General features: G+C 37.5%; 2 protein-coding genes across 3 annotated transcripts; one reads left to right on the forward strand and one right to left on the reverse strand.

The window, feature by feature from the left end:
* Positions 1–475: 475 nt before the first annotated feature.
* On the reverse strand, positions 476–21,252 carry carm1l (coactivator-associated arginine methyltransferase 1, like). Of its 2 annotated transcripts, XM_044345025.1 has the most exons (19): positions 21,105–21,252; positions 20,911–20,969; positions 20,705–20,829; positions 17,945–18,057; positions 17,172–17,297; positions 15,295–15,421; positions 13,742–13,867; positions 13,461–13,633; positions 13,263–13,367; positions 11,451–11,561; positions 10,094–10,271; positions 8,084–8,174; positions 5,187–5,268; positions 4,661–4,746; positions 3,679–3,768; positions 2,585–2,722; positions 2,255–2,344; positions 1,990–2,101; positions 476–979 (listed from the first exon to the last, which is right to left on the reverse strand). In XM_044345025.1, exons 4-18 carry the CDS (start codon positions 17,957–17,959, stop codon positions 2,089–2,091), a joined length of 1,551 nt encoding a protein of 516 aa, XP_044200960.1. In that variant the 5' UTR covers positions 17,960–18,057; positions 20,705–20,829; positions 20,911–20,969; positions 21,105–21,252; the 3' UTR covers positions 476–979; positions 1,990–2,088. The 2 variants fall into 2 exon arrangements, with proteins under 2 accessions (XP_044200960.1, XP_044200961.1); XM_044345026.1 differs by lacking the exons at positions 17,172–17,297; positions 17,945–18,057; positions 20,705–20,829; positions 20,911–20,969; positions 21,105–21,252 and adding an exon at positions 14,820–14,869 and having other exon boundaries at positions 15,295–15,381.
* LOC122976605 (putative nuclease HARBI1) lies at positions 19,280–20,551 on the forward strand. The gene is made up of 4 exons (XM_044345178.1): positions 19,280–19,721; positions 19,824–19,936; positions 20,019–20,107; positions 20,152–20,551. The coding sequence occupies exons 1-4, from the start codon at positions 19,364–19,366 to the stop codon at positions 20,549–20,551; spliced, it is 960 nt and encodes a 319-aa protein (XP_044201113.1). The 5' UTR covers positions 19,280–19,363.
* Positions 21,253–21,539: the final 287 nt, after the last annotated feature.

The following is a 21,539-nucleotide window of genomic DNA, read 5'->3' on the forward strand; positions in this document are numbered from 1 at the left end:
CCAAAAGTGTGATGTTGAAAATGAATTTGCATATTTATAGATTCTGGAATTTTTAATGATGGAGAAGGAGTTGATGTCATTTTAAGGATTTTAACGTGGTAATTCTTTTTTTTTTTTTTTTTTTTTTTTTTTTGAGGAAAACCATATCAGACACACATTATCGTTCCAAGCAGAGTATTTTTAGATGTCTTAATATGTGTCTGGAGGAGATCTTTAAGTATTTCAATGTGCTAAATGTGCAAAATTGACATTTTGACATTATGATACTGAGTTAGTAATCGTAGTTTCAGAAAACCTTTACTAATAATAATAGCTATTATAAACGACTTCATATAGTGAAAAGACTGGGATGGAAAGGAAATCCTCAAAAAATGCAAAGGTGTTTTGGGGGCATTTGTGCATTTATTGCTTTTGTTTTAATGGAAGTCGACACATCAAATTTTATTATTTCACCTTAGTATCTTATACAGTCATGTGATTTTCTGTCCCAAACTGATTTACACTTAAGTGATTTATGTCCTGCAGAAAATAGATCTTCTTTCTGCCATTTTCTACAGATTAGACCTTTTTAAAGCCCACAACATACAGTAAATATGTAATTTTCTGTTTTATTCATGGATCCTCATAGAACAACCGTAAATGTAGTGTAGCCTACGGCAGTGTAATAACTCTTGATACTTCTAAATGTAACTACTGTGAGATCATTCAGGCAAATACAGCCCACAGACTGCAGTTACAACCATGCAGCTGTTACCACGTATTGGTAAAACCTTGAGGAACTGAATAACATTAAAAGAATTTTGGAAGGGTAAGTTTTATTAAAATCAATGAAATACAGGCACAGAGAAAACTGCTGGTGACTCTCAACAGAACAGGGCTTTAAAAGCCCAAAAGATCTGACAGTTCCCAATTTTCTTGTAAGAAAAAAAAATCCATCAAAGCTTGGGTGTGTGATATCTGATGATTCCTAATGAGGTTCCTTTGGAGATGAAAGAGATGACAGTAAAAATAATCATTGTCATCATCAAATAGGGAAATCAAGTTAACATAATCAACATTTATCTAACATTATACATTTTATTTAAAAAATTATATAAGGTCAAATTGAAATGCAGAAGATCCTTCTTTTCTAATCCAGACATTCTCTTGAGGTGCCAGGCATTCCCTCAGCACCCTCAGCTCCCTCAACATCCTTATCTCCCTCAGCATCCTCAGCCCCCCAGCATCCTCAGCATCCTCAGCTCCCTCAGTATCCTTAGCCCCCTCAAAACTGCAAGTTACATTCTAATAACATAAATCAATTGATTTACAGCCAAAAAAGTTACTCCAGATGAAGTATTTTCAAGAACAACAAAGTTGCAGCAATAGTATAATTGTAGTTGAAATATTGTCAGCGATGCATGACGTCCAACTTAGTGGACAGGTGATTAATTGTCATTTTCTCCCAACATACAATCAATGCTTGGAAATTTTAACAATTGTATTACTCCTTAGTCATTACTTGATATTACAAAATTTTATTTACCTGCAATGATCTACTACCATAGAAGGATTGGCAAGATATTCCTGAGCTGCTGAGTGTTTCCGGCCAGCCGGCGGCCATCTTGAGTAATTTGTGTTGCACTTACAAAGGCTGGCCAATGGATGACAGTGTATGAGATGACACACTATCGTCCACTGTGGTGGCTGATGTGCAACTATACCATCAAAACCCATGCATATATAAGAAAACGGCTTTTGAATAGCTGTCCACTGTAGTGACCACTATGCATGAAAGGGTTAAATCAATAAAATTCATCAATAGAGTTAATTATTGAATTATTTTACTTACTCGCTTACTTAAAGAAATAAATAATCCATTAAAATCATCCTTTAAAATATTTCTTTCTTCTGCACTATTGGAGCTGATAACCTGTGCATGTTTTGATTGTGCAGTGTAACATGCTTTTTGACGTCCTTGTGCTTTCCATGCACCAGCTCAAGGTTTACCTCTGTTCTCTTCACCCTGCATCTTGAAGAAGAGAGGCCACCTGCCCTGGACCTCCAGGTCGCTGTCTGTCTGGAGGTCTCTAACCCCGGAACCTGACCTCAGAGGCACAGTCTGTATTTCAAACATTAAAAGAAGAAGTCTCTGAGTACTTTAAAGCAAATCATTAAAGCATACCTGTTGATACAGTATACTGTATGTAACTTTGTGATCAAATACTTTACTATAAAATCTAATTTATGTATCAGAGAGGAAAACAGAGGTGACCTGAAGAAAGGGTTCTTGAGGTCCAGGATGTTTCCAGATCTGAAGCCTGATTGGTCGACTGTGACTGTGATGTGGATGTCATAGCTGTGTCTGGAGTGGTGGAAAGGTAAATGTTAGTGATCCTTTTCTTAAACTCACAGGTTATAGACTGAAAAAAAGCCTCTGTGGGATGTATAGTTTGATTATGCAGCCATGGTAACATAAAATGAAAATACAAAACCAAAGGTGATGTCAGCAGCTACTTCTGGCAGAAAAACACTCTGAAATGACAATTTCTTGTCCCACTTGTACACATTTGGAAGTGAAGGCTTGACGAGAGCTCAGGTGTACCTGTTGTTAGCGGCCAGCAGGACAGTCCCAGACAGAGTTTGTCCCTGTTTGGCAAAAAGTGGAGTCTGAAGCAAACACCTGACCTGATACCAGCGAGTCAGAGGCTCAGTGGGAGCTGTGGAGAGCCACACTGTTGACCTCCAGAGAAAGATAGGGAGAGATGACAAAAGAGATGACATCATTACAACACTGACTCCACTGATTTACAGTGAAGTGGGATTCTTGTGTCTGAAGCAGTCATAGAGAAAACTAAATGCAAATATTATCTCTTTTGAAAGGCATATAGCATGATGTGAATGTCTTAATATGACTTTACATTTCTGTGCAAGTTGTGTATAAATGGTGGGGATTAGCTTTTTATCATTAGATTAAAAAAATCAAATATATTAAAAACTCTGCTACTATATCTTCCACAACACCCCCCTCCCCCCTTCCCTGTCACTGTAAACTAACAGCCATTATATTATCACCTTCTCCCTTCTTCACTTTGTTCTATTTTGCAAATACATAACTCCATAACCAGAGCTATTACAAATTAAGTGAACCCAATAATAATTATGGTTTAATATACACTAAAATTTGGAATAAAATCACATATCACATCAGAAATTCTTCCTCCTTCTTACAAACAAACATTTACACAGATATTTCCTTCTTCTGAACCAAAATTGTAACTACTAATGTCTCAATAATCATTATTGTTCTCTTTGAATTCTATGTAACTTGTCTGTATATATTTAAATGTGTTTACTCTTGCTATTTTCTTAAAAATAGGTATGTTTTCAGCCCCATATATATATATAAAGAATATTTTTCATCTAACTTATCAACTTTCATTCTCTGCTTGTCTCCTTTTTATACTGTTTTATTGCTTGTGTCCTGACAGTGGGAAAGCAGAAAACTTGCTGGAAAACAGTTTCTGAACTGAGTCAGGCCCACAGCTGGAAATGTTTTACATTGTTCCGCTGTTTTTCTTGCTAAAAAATAAATAAAATGAATGAAATGAAATTAATCGTTCAGTGAATTGTACAATGAAATGTACCGTCAATACAGGCTTTCAAAGAAGAAGGAAGTCAGGGTTTTGTGTTTCTTACTTGGATCCCATGTAAGCCACATCGAACCAGAAGGCGAGCCCGTGGACTAGACCAGACTGGAGCAATGTAAACACAAAGGGGATCTCCATTCTGGATCAAATACAGATATTTTAAACTTGAGGCATTTCTACTTAACTGGTAAATCATTGGTATGTCATGTGTAAAGTAATATACCTCACTCCCTTTTCCTCATAATTTCCTTTTTTGTATCATTTTACTATTTGTGTATTACATTATACTTCCACTCGACAGCTTTAGTTACTTTTCAGATGAAGATTTGACCAAATGGATTATATAACAAGCTTTTAAAATACAACACATTGTTAAAGATGAAATCAGTGGTTTCCAACCTTTTTGGCTTTTGATGTCTTACAAAAAGCAGTGTGTAGTCGAGGTCACATTTCAGATGTCTGAGTTGTTAACAGCTCCACCAAATTGTGATTTTCCCTCTAAACTTCTCACATGGTTTAATAAATATAGTAGTTCAAACTAGCTAACTCTATTTAAAATAGTTGAAACTAGCTCCACCTCCAGCAGCTACAACAGTAACATGCTGCTCTAACACTGATGCTTCACTATTAATAATCTAATGATGTCATATATAATAATAATCAGTCAGAAGGACCAAGCCACTACTTTTACTGCAATACTTTAACTATTACATCAAGCTGATAATAGTTATGTACTTTTACTTAAGTAGGATTAAGCAGGACTTTTACTTGTAGTGGAGTGTTTTTACATCGCTGTATTGGTACTTTTACTTAAATAAAGGGTCTGAATACTTCTTCCACCAATGTTTAAATACATTTTGCTGATAATACTTCTGTACTTGTTGTTCCTAATTTCATTTAAATGCAGGTCTTTTACATGTAATTGAGTATTTCATTATTGTGGTATTCTTATTTTTACTTAAGATCTCAACACTTCTTCCACCACTGAGTGTATGAAAATGCTTCTAAAGCACTTATGTATAATATCTAACCTGTGCAAGTCTTCTTGTTTAGCCTCCATGAAGTTGATGCAATGCTTGACAGACCTTGCCATCAAGATCTGCATATCAAATGTGTCCTGGAAAAGATATGAAAGAATGAAAAGAATGAAAAGACGGGTTATATGTTTGACACTACCTACACCTATTTGGGGCATTTAGCTGACAATTTATTTGATAGCACTTAAAGATAGACCCTGATACAACTAATATTATGGGTTGATATACTGTATAACTGTGGTTGAGAGTGACACCTGTCTAGGAGCAATCAGTTGCACGCCTCTTTCTGCAGTCAACCAATCAGCAAGCCAAAATGATGACGGCCATGCTGCACTAAATCAACCAAACCCAACTAAATGTTTAGGATGAATCACGCACATTTCCCCAAAATATGAGGTATCTTTAGGAACTTCTAGATCTCCACTAGAGGTTAAAATCATTCACTGGATACTGCTTGGCTGTAAGATGCATTTATGATAAGACACTATAAGACACAGTGGAGTTTTTTTTCTGCACATACCACTATAGGCTGCCTGAAAAACTCATCCCCAGCAGGACTATGCAGAGCACTCAGGTTAACACCATAGAAGCTTCTCTGCTGCCTGAGGAGAGGAGAGTGAAGAGACAACACTGAATATGTGATTGACACATCTGGTAGTTCATGAGCTGATTGTTTTAGCTGACAAGTATGTTCTCAGACAACTCACTCTCCAATTATGACTGCTTTTCTGCAGAATTTGCAAATTAATAAATTACATATTCCATTCTTTTTTTGGTACTGCACAAGTCTGCATGTAAAGCTTGAGACCTTTAGTGTTGCAGCTGTTATTAATATAAATGTATAAGTTCATGAAAAATCTTCCCACAGTGTCATCACAAAAACAGTTTTGGTAAAAAAAACAAAAAAACATCAGTTTACAGTTTATCTTCATTCCTCAGGGCTGACTGAGCCTAGCCTCCACATAGTGGTAGGGCATAGACCACATGTACACACACACACACACACACACACACACACACTGGTATGCTTGCATACACTTGTGCACACATAAAAACAAATTCCCCAACAGTGGCTGTATTGTTTGCATTTTTCAAGAAATACAAGAAAAGAGCAGAAAACAGAACGTAATGAATCTTATGTCTACTGTATGTATTACTCCTATGGGTCGGATATCTACAGCATTCACAATACTTGCTGATGTTTTATGTATCACTATAACACAGTGTAACAGCCAAATGTTGATACATTGCAGGGCCCGGTGTACACTACACTACTGTTGTCCTTGCATGCTGCAAAAATTAGTTTTCCCTGAAACAAGAACAAGTACCATGATCCCTCTCTGATTTTTGTCTCCATTTCAAAGAAAACCGTAAAGGACAGGTTCACAATTTTTCAAGTGTGTCTTAAAACAACAGTCAGGTGTCCATATGAACAATAAAAGAGGTTTTCCTCGCTGTAATCATTCCTCCTGTTCATACTGGCTATTAAAAGATCCCCTTAAAATGTGCTTTCAATGTGAGTGATGGGGGCCAAAATCCACAGTGTGTCCACACAGTCATTTTGAGCAAAAATGCATTCAAAAGTTGATCTGAAGCTTATATGAGGCATCAGCAGTCTGAGTTAATCATATCAAGTGGATATCTGCCACATTTACAGTATTTTTAGCATCAAATTCCCTCTTTGTGTTTCCTTGGACAGTATTTCCCTGTAAAGCTGCGGTGGAAGTATAGTAACAAAAAGAGGGACTTTTCGCACTAAAAAGACTGTAACATTGAAAGATATCTACTTGATTTGACTCATTTGGATGCTGAAGTTTCATATTAGCTTCAGATAAATTTTTAAATACATTTGTTGCACAGAAGGAGGACTGTGGATTTTGTTCCCCATCACTTACGTTGTAAGTGCATTATGAGTGGATCTTCTAATGGTCAGTATGAACAGGAAGAATGATTACAGCAAGAAAAAACATGTTTCAGTGTTCATTTGGGCTCCTAACTGTTGTTTTAAGACAGAATTGTGAACCCGTCCTTTAATATCTTGTGAAATTAACTAAAATTAAAACTGTTGTTGCTATTGCTGGATTGTTATCTTGCTACCTGCACAGATGTGGCTGATGTTTACATATTACACATTACATTTACACACATGGCCATTGTGCAGCTGCTTCTATCTTGCATGTTGTATGTTTATGGCTCTAGTTTATGGATTTTGGTTTGCTCTGATGTCTCCCTTTTTCTTTTCTCTGTGCCCAAGACTCAAGCTGAACTGGGTGGAACAGCTGTCAGATGTGCTTCCACTGCTATTGGCTATGTAAAGTACATGGAATTTGTTTTTATGGAAATTAATATAATATTCGTTAAATATAGTATTGCTGTACTCGTTATTTTTGTGCCTTGACAAGACTGAAAGTCTGCATACTTATCAAGAAATTGTCAGTTTAACATCATGGAAGTGTTCTCTGAGTTGACTGTAGAAACTCATGTAAAATTAAATAGTTGGACATAGTCTATTCTTATAAATCCATTCTTTATGGTTTTGTGCTATATCTTTTAGTTTTCTCTTGAATACCATGTTTTTTGTTCACCAGCCACAATGGCAGCTCAGAATACATCAACCACTTTAACTATAAACTAATTGTATGTAAATCCAAAAATGTGTGGTTGTCAATCTGAAATAAAAGTCTATTTTTAGTAGATCTCAATAATCGATTCTATACACTCCATGATCTTAACAAACAACATTTTTATGCCACAGCAGTGATGTTATGATTCAGCCAGATGAATTATTAGTATATATTGATATATGGGATCAATAATGTAATTATCTTCCCTTAATTTCCACTGATATTACTCTTTGTGAAATGTTCTTGTTATTATTATTACTATATTATTGATAAGGATACAATGTTCAAGTTTACTGCCCCACCATGGTGTTCCAAAGAATAACATATTTAAAATATATATATATTTACTTTTAGTTCAAAATATCAGCTTCATCCCAAACACATCGGCCTACAAAAGCCCATATCAGTCAAACTGTGTTGGCTTGCATGAGTCAGGACTGGACTGAACCCGACCGTTTTACACCCAACAGGAAACATGCCTGACTGAGGTCAAGCACCGAGAACATGTGTGTGTGCGTGTGTGAGACAGAGAGGGAAAGAGAAAGGGAGCCAGTGTGTTTGTGTCCTCATGCATGGATTTATGCCTGTGCGTGCTTGTGTGTATGTGTGTGTGTGTGTGGGTGTGTGTGGGCATGTGTGTGTGTGTATGTGTGTGTGTGTGTGTGTGTGTGTGTGTGTGTGTGTGTGTGTGTGTGTGTGTGTGGGCGTGTGTGCGTGTGTATGTGTGTGTGTGTGTGTGTGTGTGCATGCGTGTGTGTGCATGTGTGTGTGTGCATGAGAGAGAGAGAGAGACCAGAAACTGGCTCGTGCGTGGTGTTCAAAGTAGAGCTGTTCGTCACTGAAGGGAGCCAGATGAATATCTCCATAGGAGGGAAACATCAGACCTGGAGAGAGAGAGAAATAGTGAGACGGTGACTAAACAAGAGAGACGGAGATGACAGAGATTAAGTGAGAGCCACATAAACTATGAGAGTAGTTAGTTGCAGCCAGAGGTGAGTCACTGGGCCTCCTTCAAGAACCCCTTAAGAGGAAATTTGTTCTTACGTGGCACGTACAACTTATTCAAGAGAATTTGTGGCATTCACCATTTTCCTCATAATTTGAATTTTCTCTGAGGTACCAATGAAATTTACAAGTGCTCAAGACCAGTGTGACCTCAGGGTCTTTCTGCAGGTCTCTATCCATTATCATCTTGTGTTACAGCTGACACTACCTCATCACTTACTAGAGGCTATAATATTCTCTCCTCTAATATCTGTGACAGTCACATGACTGCCTCTCATATTAGTCATGGAGCCCTTTGCTTTAGAAAGACATTTTTTTGCATCTAATTTCATGTCAATTAATATTTTCTAATATTGGCACTGCTAAATATGATATGTTTTGGTCTACTTTTTACTCTTTTGGAACAAAAGGTCACCTTATATGATTATTATCAGTTTTAGAGTAGTCGATGATGCTAATGATGAAATCTCAGGAACACTCACCTCTTTGTGAACAGGTGACATTCACTGGGCTCAAATGTGCAGTTTACAACAAGTTTGTGTTGAATTGGACTTAGAACACTTGTACAAGCAAACCTCACAGAAAAAAAGTAAGAGAGATTTAGGAGAAGAACATGAAAATATTCTTGCATGGGACCCATTGTTTTGCAAGTCACAAGTAAGTCTCAAACCTTGGCTATGAAGTCCAGAGTCAGGTCCTAAGTCACAGACATTGAGTCCTAAATCAAGTCCAAGTCCTAAACTTTGTGTTTCATGCTTTAAACAAGTCGTTATTTGTCTGCCTGCTGGTTAACACTGACACATTGACAAACACACCTTTCCCTCTTGACTGGTGTCAGATTGATTCAAAGTATATCTGTTGTCAGGAAGCTGAAGAGTTGATTAGAAGTCAGATTAGAAGGGCTTAAATCCAAGCAAAGTCAATCATAGCCTTTGAAACTAAAACAAGTTCAGATATAGAATGATGTCTTAAAACAAGGTCTACTTGTGAAAAATATACATATAACCTCCTGCTAACAGAGGATTCTCCTCCCTCAGATAGCTTCAGACTGAAATGGGAAGAAAAATTTTCTTTACTTATCATTCTTGGCTCATCTTAATCAACAATGAATCTGACTTCAGCCCAGAAACTTTTTCTTTCTTATACCTTGATTACGAAAAAAAACCCAAAAAACTAATCCTTACACACTGGAATAAAACTAGTATCCAAACCATTAAGATGTGGCTGGTTAACTTAATTAACACCTTGCAGTTTAAGAAGATGAGAAGACAAACTACATTTTCTATCCACAACTTTTCACAGTATCATGCAAATATGAAAGAATGTGAATGAGTGAAAATACACAGGGAACTTTGGTGGGTTAGAGTGATGGGGTGTGATAATCTAGACTCTTTGTTGCTTTTCCTTCTTTTTTTTTCTTCTTTTTCTTTTTTTCCCTTATTTCCCTCTCAGTTTAACTTGTTGTCATTACTGTTCTGCTTTTTCCTTTTTCTTTTCTTATGTACAGATTGAATATCAAGTTGGTACTTACAAAGCATCCTTTAGCTCTGTAATTGTTAAACTGAGCAATAACTGACTCATTGACATCTTTATATGAACCAAAATGCTAAATTAAATATTTTAAGTTAAGTCAATCCTTAATTTTAAAGTCAAAGGGCAGTTGCACGTCTTTTTCTGATTATGTCTAGTAAAGTCATATGACTTGTGAGTTGAAGAAAAATAATACTTATACCACAAAATATTATTTTATAGCTCTATTCATAGCAGTAATAAAATGTGGACAGTACTTTGTGCTTACCATTGGGCTTGAGCCATTTCCTGGCATACAAGAAGCTCTCCATGACTCTCTCATTTAGCAGCATGTAACCCATGGGCTCAGAGACAATGACATCCACCATGTCAGGACAGCTGACCTCCTCTATCTCCCCCTCTAGGACACAGATCCGCTCAGACAGACGGTTGCTCTGGACCAGGATCTGCACAGGAGACAGACAACATCTGCTGCATGACTATGAATAATACCCTGTTCAACCATTTCCCCCGACAGGACCATGACACATACACTGGATGTGTAGAAGGCATTAAACCTCTCAACAAACGTCTTTTGAAAAGGTAAAGTAGCAACCCACCAAACCTATTCAGCAGCTGTGTATACATGACGCTTTCATTTCTATTAATAATAAAATCATATGATGTGAGACTACTGTGAAGATCTGAAACATTAAATCTTAATTTCAAATGTTTAAATCCTATTTTTCAGTTTTACAACCTTAGTTTATACTCTCAAAAACAACTTTAAAATCTTAGTTTTAATGTTTCAAATCTTGACAGTAATCTCACCTCATAGAATCATTGTCTAAACTAAACACCTTGATAAAAAAAAAGCCTCTTATTCTATTTCTTACCCCTTTTTTCCTATTGGAAGGTATTATGTGTCTATTTTTTCTTGTATGTTGTACAAAACGTAAGACCCTTTAAGGCCAGCTTGTGCTTTTGGGGTGATAAACTTGAGTAGACTTCAGGGTTGGTTTAAACCTTTCCTGATCTGTTATATGAATCGGAATTCATCAAGGAAATGCTCTCCCTAATGACTGATTTGGTACTCACACCATCTAAAAATTACATTTGAAATATTCAACAGTAACTTGTTTTTCCAGAAACACCATTATGGTTGCTCTGGATAATAATCAGTGTTCACAGTTTCTATGGGACTCTTTCTCCAGAAAGTAGTTCTAATGACAACTGTCGTTTAAATATCATGATATCTATCATCTAATCAAATTACCCCAAGATATCGGTCTAACCTCTGTACTGTGTGCATCAGCATCTCCCTGCAGCCCCTATCCTGCTGAACTCTGGGCCAGATGTTGCCGCAACCCATTAACTCCCCAGAATGCCACGCTCTGCATGTGATGTATGTACTCTATGTGTGTGTGTGTGTGTGCTATCTGGTGCATTGATGCGGTTTTTCTTTAGGCTCTAGCAAGGCCAACACACACATTACATAACTTTTCAAACTCTCTGACACTCTGGTTTCATTTCTTCAGAAAGTAAGAACAGTTTTAAAACCTATGTGCGTGGTTGAACTCACACTCTGTTTAAATCTGATAATATAAACAACAAAGATGGAAGAAGGAGGATTTAAATGTACCGACCTGTGTGTACTTGGCCATGGGGTTGGATTCAACAGCATACACTCTGGTGGCTCCTGCCTGGACTGCAAAGAAAGACAGAATACCAGAACCACAACACACATCCAGAACCACCTACAGACACAGAAAGAAAGAGGGAGACATAGTCAGGCGTGCTTTACAATATAAATTAAGAAAATGTTAAAATACAAACAATATACAGTATATATATATATATATATATATATATATATATATATATATGTGTGTGTGTGTGTGTGTGTGTGTGTATATATATATGTGTGTATACACTCCCTTATTTTGTGCCATTGCCCTGAAACCCCCAAATTTCCTTCCAGCTCATAGTCAAGTTAGAAAGTAGAGAAAGTAGAGAGATAGAAAGCCTTTATTATCATTGAAAAGAATACAACAAAATTAGGAGTGCTACTCCTGATCAGTGCATTAAAAGACAGAGAGACAAAACAACCTCAGAAAACAAACAACCATATCCAACAATACAGGTTCTAAAATGTAAGCAAAATAAATAAATACAACGTAATTACTGCACTAAAATAAGTGTACTTATTGCACTAGAATAAATACAATTATTGCACTAGATCCAGGGGTTTGCCCTAGAAAGACAGCCATCATATTGCACATGAGGGGTCATTAAATTCTGGTTGTTATTAAAGTCCAAATTAAATCACATTCAGTCATCCCTGTTTGCAGTCAAAATGGTGTCAGTATGTTTTTTTTAAACATATTATTAATAGTTTTGTACTATTAAAATGAAGAAAAAGCATTAAATTGCAATAAAATACTGTTACTGTACACCAAGGGGCGATATTCTGCACATTTCCAGGTCTATATTTTTAATTGGGGGCTCTATGGGAATATCTTTGCATGATTTACAGTCAACTCATACTGACCCTTTATGCAGCCCCTCAGTTCAGTCTCTGTCTGAAACAGGCCGTTTTTGCTCCTGTTTCTTTAAGCGCCCCCTCCCAATGAGCCCACTCTGCTCTGATTGGTTAGCTTCCAGCTACATAAACAAATACATCTCAACATGCTCTCACTCCCAACTCGTCACATATCAAAGCTTGGTCAGGACCCCATGGCATCACTTTTTAACGCACGGGGTACCCCTTTAACATCATTTTTCAACGCGCAGTATTACAATAGTCACTGTTAAATAATAATCATATTTTATGGTGTGACACGGTGATTAAGATCTGGTTAGGTTTACGCACAAAAAACACTTGGTTAGGGTTAAAATAAAAAATAAAATAAAAATGGCGAGGTGGTCTCAAACCATGCTCTGTGCTGACTCTTTGCTGATTTCCAACTTTCTGCCAACAACATTACAAGTTATCCACGAACCCCTCCACCTCCTAATTAGAAAGCAAGTCAGCTTATATAGATGTCATGTGAAGTACGTCACTTCAGAAATGTCGATATGATACGTATTGTTGAAATGTTAATATGCTCTGTATTACAGATGTTGAAATGAACATATTCAACATATCTGCGGTTTGCAGAGACATACAATGCCAACGTTTTATTCTGGAGACCAGGCTCAGCTTGTGAGCAAAATAGAAAAAAACATCATAAACGAAGCGTTCAGAGCAGGTTGAAGCCCTGTCTTTTAACTTCCAGGGAGCATTTCTACATACCTTGCCTCAAGTTTTGGAACTCTGACCATGTTAAACATTTGACATCATAACAGTATATAAATAACAGAAAATCTCAAAAAGCAGAATATGTCCCCTTTAAGGCCACCATCTCCATCAAAAACCATGTGTATCCTGAGGTGCCCATGAGGACATGTGTTGTCACCTTGTCTCTGAAGTCGGTCTCATTGGCCAAAATGGCTCTCTGGTAAGTGGCGGTCCTCTGGTAGTCCTGAAGCAGGCTCTGCTGCTGGGACAGACAGCTATGAAACTGCACACACAACAATTTGTGCAACAATTTGCATTTCTTCTGCTTTCATTCAGATGTGTTTGTAACAACAGTCAGAATGATGGAGTTGCATACCTGGTAGCACTGTGTAGGGGCATTTTCAATCCTTGTTTCAAGCATAGAGGGATGTCTCCTAGAGGGTGTTTGGCTTCTCTCTGTATCCTTGCTTCCACTCTCGCGTCCTTCTTTGCAGCCTTCAGTCTTTTCATCGCTCCCTCTCCTCAATAACCGCTGGAAGTTCTTCATATCTGCAGAGTCAAAGGGGACAAAATGTTTCTACGTATTTAAACTTCTGACACACTAACCCATTGACCTGGATGATAAGCAGAATATATTTTAGCATATAGTGTACAGACCAGCTGGAGTTTTAAACTGCAGCAGAAGACTCAGCTGGCCGACAGTGACCAGGAAGGACTGAGCTCCGACCTGGCAACAGTCCATCTCCTTGGAAACAGTGAACTGGAAGACTGATGCTCTGTTCCCTAAAAAACACAACAAATCACACAATCACACATTTGAAAAGGAGTCTAGACAAGATATTAGCAACTATTGATCTAATTGTCATCACATTTGATACAGTATTTATGGTACTAAGGAGGTGTCTATCCCCTATTCAGAAAACATTCATCAGATTTGTATGTTTATGTGAATAAATATATGTCCTTGCCACTCTCTCTACTATCATCTTTTGGCAACAAATTTAATACTCAAATTAATTATTATAACAACAGACAGGTCAATCATCTTCATCTACCTTCTTACAAAAACAATCATAGCCAGCATGGAATGCCAAAGTACACATTACGTTATTTTTTTCTTTCATATATGTACTTCTTTGTTCTTATAGGATTAGTGTCTGCTGACTGGTGGACTCTTCTGTTCACTTTGTGTTTCTTATTGTCATTTGTATTTTGCTAAATTATGTTGTATTTGTTTGTTATTTTTTTCCTCAGTTTTTTTTTCTTTTGATTGTGTGTTCAGACAGAATGTGCAGTGAATTTCAGATGTGGCATGATTGGATACAAAGTCAATGTAAAGGTGCAAGTAGATGCAAATTCACCCGGGTGGCACAAATTGACGCAAATGTGCATCCGTGTGAGTTGAAAATGTTTCAACAGAGCTTTATGAATCTGCTTCATAAACATACAGAGACAAGAGAAAAAAGGACTTGACTGGAACTTGAATCTCTGGTGAGCTCTGAGTTTAGTCAGAGCCTGAGCTGAACACAAAAATGCAGACACACTCCCACAGATATGGTTTAAGATTTATTTCTATTATCTGGATTTTATCCTGTTGTATATGTGTGCAAATAAAAAATCTAAAAATCTATGATGATTCTTAATGTTTTTGACGCCCCCAAGGTTCCATTTAATTCAGACAGTGAAAAAAGTCCACTTCTACAAAAGAAAGAGCAAGTTCTAATCAGAAGGTTACCTTAAGATTTACTGAGCACAGTCATGCTTCCAACAAGATGAGTTTTGTGCCTGTAGAGTCACGCAGAACAAATTTACATCAACACAAACATTTTTGGTTCAACTATTTGTAAGTATCTATTAATAAAAAGTCATCAGTTTTGTCTGTCCAGCATTTTGAAAATACGGGTTTATTATTGCAGCTTCTATGAGCCACTATCTGAGAACTAACGAAGAAGTGTCATTGTGGTCATTTCTGTGCAGGAAATTCTCAGTTTCAAGACAGACTGAGCCAAGAAGGAAGCATAAAAAACAGTGTTACAACACAAACAGGCCTGTACACACTACACAAAAGACACTAAACTATGTCCAAATAAGATGTACAGACAGGTATTTGCCCTGAAACAGCAGTGGTATTCTGGGATACCTGAATGTTTAACTTCAGTACATGATGGACAAGTGGTGTCCCAACACAACTACCCAACAACAGTACTCACCATCTTGCACAGTTAGCCACTGAGCCTCCAGTCCTGTAGTAAGGAGCAGTGTGAGCTCCTGTTCTTCTCTCTGTCTGCACACACTGATCTGCTGCTCTCTGCTCACCTCCGCATGGACCTGCACCTCCTTCATAAACACAACCAGACCAGAGCGTTTCAGCTCAAACAAGATTAGATCAGATCTGATAGGATCTCATTTGTGTAGGTGCAAGAAATTTAAACCCTCATTGTTGTCACCTGTCAGTCAAACAAACCATGCCATGTCCCTTTAGGCCATGCTATTATTTTAATTACATTCCTTGAAAAAAAAAACATTAGAAAGGAGAAATTAACTGGAAAAATGTGTTCTTTTCCTGCAAAAGAATAGATGGGAGTTGTCACAATCACCACAATTCTGTCAGTTTGTTCTTGGGTCCAGCATCATTGACAAAAGAACATGGACCTTAATGGATCGTACCAGTGAATTGAATGTTTTAGCCTAGTTACTACAAATCATGTATGCATTACATGACAGCTAATCATTTTACAAACCATGCTGCTGGGGTTTTTTTTACCACTCTAGGCATCCATTGGCTTCCAGTCATTTCAGCACGACATGAAAATCAGTTACCAGACTCTTGAAAATTGCTTTGAAGTATGTAGTCCATCCCAGTGGACACCAAGTCTCCACTGAGTCACTTTAAGTCTGCTTTAAATAGACTCTTTAAGTCTACTTAAAGCAGACTTAAAGAGTGACATGCTCTATTATGTTCAAGCTATTGCACAAACAATAGTTTAACATGCTGTTAATTGCAAGATTTCCAGAGCATTAGCTACAAGAGTAAACTACAGAATCATTATGAGATAGAAACTGAGTTTGAGAGTAAATACTGGAGAATCTGCTCCGCAGTATGAAACCAGGAATATCAACTCTTTAAGTGACCCAACATTGTCATTGGAGAAAGGTGTTATTAGCCAGAATCAAAGCGCAGCCAGTAATTTTTCTAATCTGTTTGTGCTTAAGTTTTTTTTTCTTCATTGATAACATTTAATTTTCAATTTTGTTTTGGGTTTTTTTCTCCTTTTTTGGTGTCTTTATAAAATCTTATGTATTTTTAAATCTCACCAGCACAATCATTTTTTTAGTCCTTTAATGCATTATGTGTTTTGTTTATTGTGCAAATAATAAATTAAACTAAAATATTTTATTTTATGTTTATTTGTATAGGGACAGAAGTATATAGCATAAACTAATGTCACATACCACAGCATTCATAGCCTAAGCTAGTTTGTAATGCCTGTCCCTCGATGGGCCTTTGAAATACATAAAACTCAACAACAAAATCCATATGGGACTGCACAAAACACAAATACACAACAACACACATATACTGTACATTAAAGCACAAAACACAACAACAATGCAATAAAAGTATCATAAATATGTTTAAATGCACACAACTGTGAGCAGTCAGGATTAGGTGGAAAATCTGATGTTTGAATTTACTTGTTAAATTCGTCATCTGACAAATAGAATAGGAATTATTTATGCAACTGGTCCAGTTTTTAAACTGATACAGGTTTGTCAAGGAGAAATTAGCACTGTCAACTCTGATATAGGGGACTATGGTCAGATCAGAAATCGGGTCCCAACCAACAGCAGACAGACTATTTTAGTTTTGTTATCTTCTGTTTTCTGATATGAATTTGTGCACCTACCTGATTGAATTGCATTAAAGCAGAACAGATCAGAATTAGGCCTGAGCAGTTTAAAAAGCATATATTAGATGAAATCAGATTAGACTAACACTAATACAAATTTACTAGAAACACATTTTATCAAGTCACAATTCTGTAGAACTGTACATGAGTGTCGCATCTGTAACCTCCTGCCTTACCTCCTCATGTGTGTCCATGTGCGCCTCTTCAGCCATCATCTCCTCCTGCAGAGTGAAGACCCTGACAGAGAAAGCCAATGACTCCTCACTCCTTTCCTCCATTCTTCGATGTGAAAGGAAGTTGCTCTTTGGGAAGAAAGTAGAGTAGAGAAAGGGGGGTTGGGGGGGGTTGTAGGTGGAGGAGAAGGGGAGGAGAGATGGAGGACGGATTATAAGGGCAGAAAAGTAGGGGACAGATGTTGACATTGGAAGAAACTGAGAAATTCCCAGATAAATGCAACATTTTCTGCTAGAACATTTCTAACATTATTATTTGACATATTTTATGCATTCCATATGATAAGAGATATTCTAGTATTCTAACATAGAGCAATGAACCTAAATTTGAACATAAAGTATAGGTATTCTAAGCTTGAGGGCTAAATGTAAAGAAGAAAAGTCGGGGGTCACCAAAGTACTATAATTAGGAATCATCTTCTGGGTACCATGACTAACAATGTGACATCTAATGGAAATCTAAACAGTTAAAGACCAAGCTTGCTCTGAGCCAAAATTTTAACCAGGCACAATGACATGGCTACATTAAAAATTGTTTACAAAAAACTACAAATTTGGCCCATTAAGTTGGGACAACACCGTTCATTCAGAAGACTTGTGAGGTTCAGTTTAGGTCAGGATTAAGATCACATGTGATTTCATGACCTTTAGGCTATTGTTGTTTATATATCACCAGCCAATTATAAGATAAAACAATATAAATAATGGATACACACCAGAAAATTTGTCATATCTTCTCAATTTCAGTCTTTATTATGCCTCACTCAGCATGGTAACAGGGCAGTCCATTTACAGTAGCAACACTCCCTCTGCTGGAAGGACATCATCACTGCAAGGACACGGAAAACCTAATAAAGCCATCAAATTTTTCGAAAATGTTATATTAGATATGGAAATGCCACCAATTGTCTAAACTTTACACAGTGGCAGACTGATACAGTGCTATTGTCTAGCATGTAGTATGTCTGGTATCTCAGTACCCTTCTTGCATTCTGCTTCTTCTTGCTCAACACACATCAGAAAATAAAACTTAATAAATTAAATGCTATTTTTAAAAACCAAATTGTCATTCCAAAATTATGTCCGCCTACTGGAAAAAAACAATCAGAAAATTTAACTTGACATTTACATATGAGTGAGATGTTTGTTGTTTGTTTTCTGCAAATATAGTGATGATATGTGGATTAATGGCTACACTCAGTTTGACCAGCAGCACAGAAAGTGTTTTAGTTGATGTTCAATTTAGTGGATAACATTCAGATATTGACAGCACAAAAGAGAGTTGTTTTCAGTTTTATTCCAAAGGAAATACATGAAAAGAAAAGTTTTGGAAGGAAATAAACAGAACAGCAATGTCTCTACTTTATTTTACCTGAGTTGCTAAAGTTATCTATTGTAAGAAACAATATTTCAATTTTGTAATTGGCCCATGATTGTAACTGTATCTGACACATATTACATTAATACTACTTAAAGATCTCCTCCCAACATGTTTTTGAATGTATACAAAATACTCTACTTTGAATAATAATCAGTGTCTGATACGGTTTTCCACAAAAAAGTTAAATTATCTTGTTAAAATCCTTAAAACGACATATATTCCTCTTTCTCCCTCATTAAAAATTCCAGAATATATAAACATGTAAATATATTTCATTTCAGAAGTTTAACTGTTGGACACAAGGGGTCCGTTTCAAAAAGCAGATTTAATGAAAACTCAGAGTCTGTTAACCCTGAAATGAGGGAAACTCTGAGTTTTCCGTTTCAAAAAGGGAGGTAACTCAAACCAGAGAAAGAGGGATAACTCTAGCCTGTTTCAGAAAGAGAGGTAACTTAAGCTCTCAGTCACTTACCGTAGTAACAGACTCTATGAACCTAACCTGGTCGGGACCAGGTTTTTCTCGATGAACATCGAGTTTCTCTCTGTCTCCGCCCTCTTTCAGAGCCACACACTCCATTTGATTTCCTCATTCATTCAGTCAGCAGGTGAGTTTTGGCGTTTTGGAGTTTTGGAGTCAGTCCATTAAGCACAGTAGGTGGCGACTTTTTTTACTAACATTGCATGTCCTTTTGATTACAATCCCGTGGATGAAGGTGCAGCATTACTGCGCAGAGAATTAAATATTCATCAGGAGATGGTTATCAGACCGCGCATAGATGTTCCAGCATTTCCAGACAATTATCTTTTTGAGCAGTACCGTTTCACATCACAGTCCATCTACATACACAACCTAATCCGTCCTTACATTTGTACCATTACCAGTTGTAGTCATGCTCTCACATCCCAGCAGATATTGTGTGTTGCGCTGTGTTTCTTTGCAAACGGAAGTTTTTTGTACAATGTCGGAGATGCTGAGCACTTGAGTAAGGCAACTGTATGCAGGGCGGTCAGAGAAGTGTGCCTCGCCCTGAAACGGCTTTTACCCATCTTTGTCGTTTTCCCTGGACACAAACCTGTCAGAGCCATCAAGGAGGACTTCCACAGGATTGCAGGTGAATGATGTAGAGATCTGTTAAATTAATTTTAAATTATACTCTGTTAATGACACTGTGCTGCAACCTCAGACTGGGATTAGTGATTTTAATTTCTTTTAGGATTTCCCAGTGTGATTGGCTGCATAGATGGCACACACATTCCCATCATGGCTCCCTCACATAATGTAGTCAATTATGTGAATAGGAAGTCCATTCACAGTATAAATGTGCAGGTACATGTAGATTGACTACTGTTTCAAAATGTTAGACTGCATCATAGTTCAACTAACATCTGTCATTCTCTGCACTGTCAAGATCATATGTGATGCTGCATACATCATTTCCAATGTGGAGGCCAAGTGGCCTGGGTCTGTTCATGACTCGCAGCCTAAGCAGTCTAAAGATTTGCACAATAAAATTCACTTGTCTCTCTCCTTTAATACACTCTAATGTGTCCACTATACATTACAGGAGAGTTTGATGGCCTTCTGCTGGGTGACAGGGGTTACCCATGCCAACCTAGACTGCTGACCCCTTACCCTGACCCTGAATCAGGCCCCCAACAGAACTTCAACCACGCTCACGGCAGGACGAGAGCAAGGGTGGAGATGACCATAGGCCTGCTGAAAGCCCGTTTCCAGTACCTATGTCACCTCAGGGTGACCCCTGAGAGGGCCTGTGATATTATTGTGGCATGTGTTGTTCTTCATAATATTGCCACTATTAGAGGAGAGCAACACCCTGCCCCACAAATTGAAGACACTGATGATGACCCCATCCAGCTGCCATCTATCCGGGACAGCAGAGCAGTCAGAGACACCATATGCCAGAATCACTTTAGAGTTTAAGTCACCATCATCACCACCACCACAGCAGTCAAATAAAGGCATAATACACATTTCATTTTGTCTTCTTTATTTCCTACAAATACAAAAGCTAGTTTAGTTAACGTTCCAATAGTTAACATAATTAACATAATTCACCTGTGACCATGCACCCACCTCTAACTTGTGCTCCAGTATTTCAATTTCCAGATCTGCCCTCCTAATCTGGTGGTCCAAATATAACATTTCTTTAGCCGTTTTCTGTATTTTTTTCAGCAAGTGAATTCTGTTAACTTCTTTTACTGGTAAGTGAGAATACATAAGGAGGACATTAAATTATACAGTTGCACATGAATTCCACATAGTTAACCTCTGGTGTTTACTGAACATCTATCTGTGCAGTGGAGGTTGAGGGACCCTCCTGCTGCTGCCCAGCCATGCTCTGTTAAAAAGGATGAGAATGTGTTAATACTTCTATTATTCTACAGTGTAGGCTAAATGTCACACTCTATACTCCACCAGAATGGTAAGAAATGTGAATGGGAAGAGATTTATCAGTAACATATCAAGATGTTACCTTTATAGGCCTTTCTGGATCCCCCTCTGTAAAGGCAGTAGACATAGTTTCCTCGTCCTCTTCATCCTAGATGAGTGGTATGTTTCAGTATACTTAAACTACCATTTGGCAAAATATTTGGAGTATTGCCTACTTACAGTTACAAGGTCTGTTGTGGTGTGAGGGGGCTCCAATAGGCAGATAGCACCATCAGAATCTGTTGGGAAAAAAGAAAAAAAAAAGACATGAAAGGGAAATAAATATTTGTATGAATAGGCTCAAAAAAAAGATATATAGGCCTAGGCATATTATATTTTATAAAGGCACTTGTGTCTTGGGGGGTGGGCTCAGAGGATGAGCTCCCTCCAGGGATTCCCTCAGCCACTGGCCTTCCTAAATTCTGGCTTAGGGCCAGCTGCTCTGCCTCCGTTAGAGGTGGCAGTGCTGGGCCACCAC

Source organism: Thunnus albacares, chromosome 24 (assembly GCF_914725855.1).
Source record: "Thunnus albacares chromosome 24, fThuAlb1.1, whole genome shotgun sequence".
Taxonomy (NCBI): Eukaryota; Metazoa; Chordata; class Actinopteri; order Scombriformes; family Scombridae; genus Thunnus; species Thunnus albacares.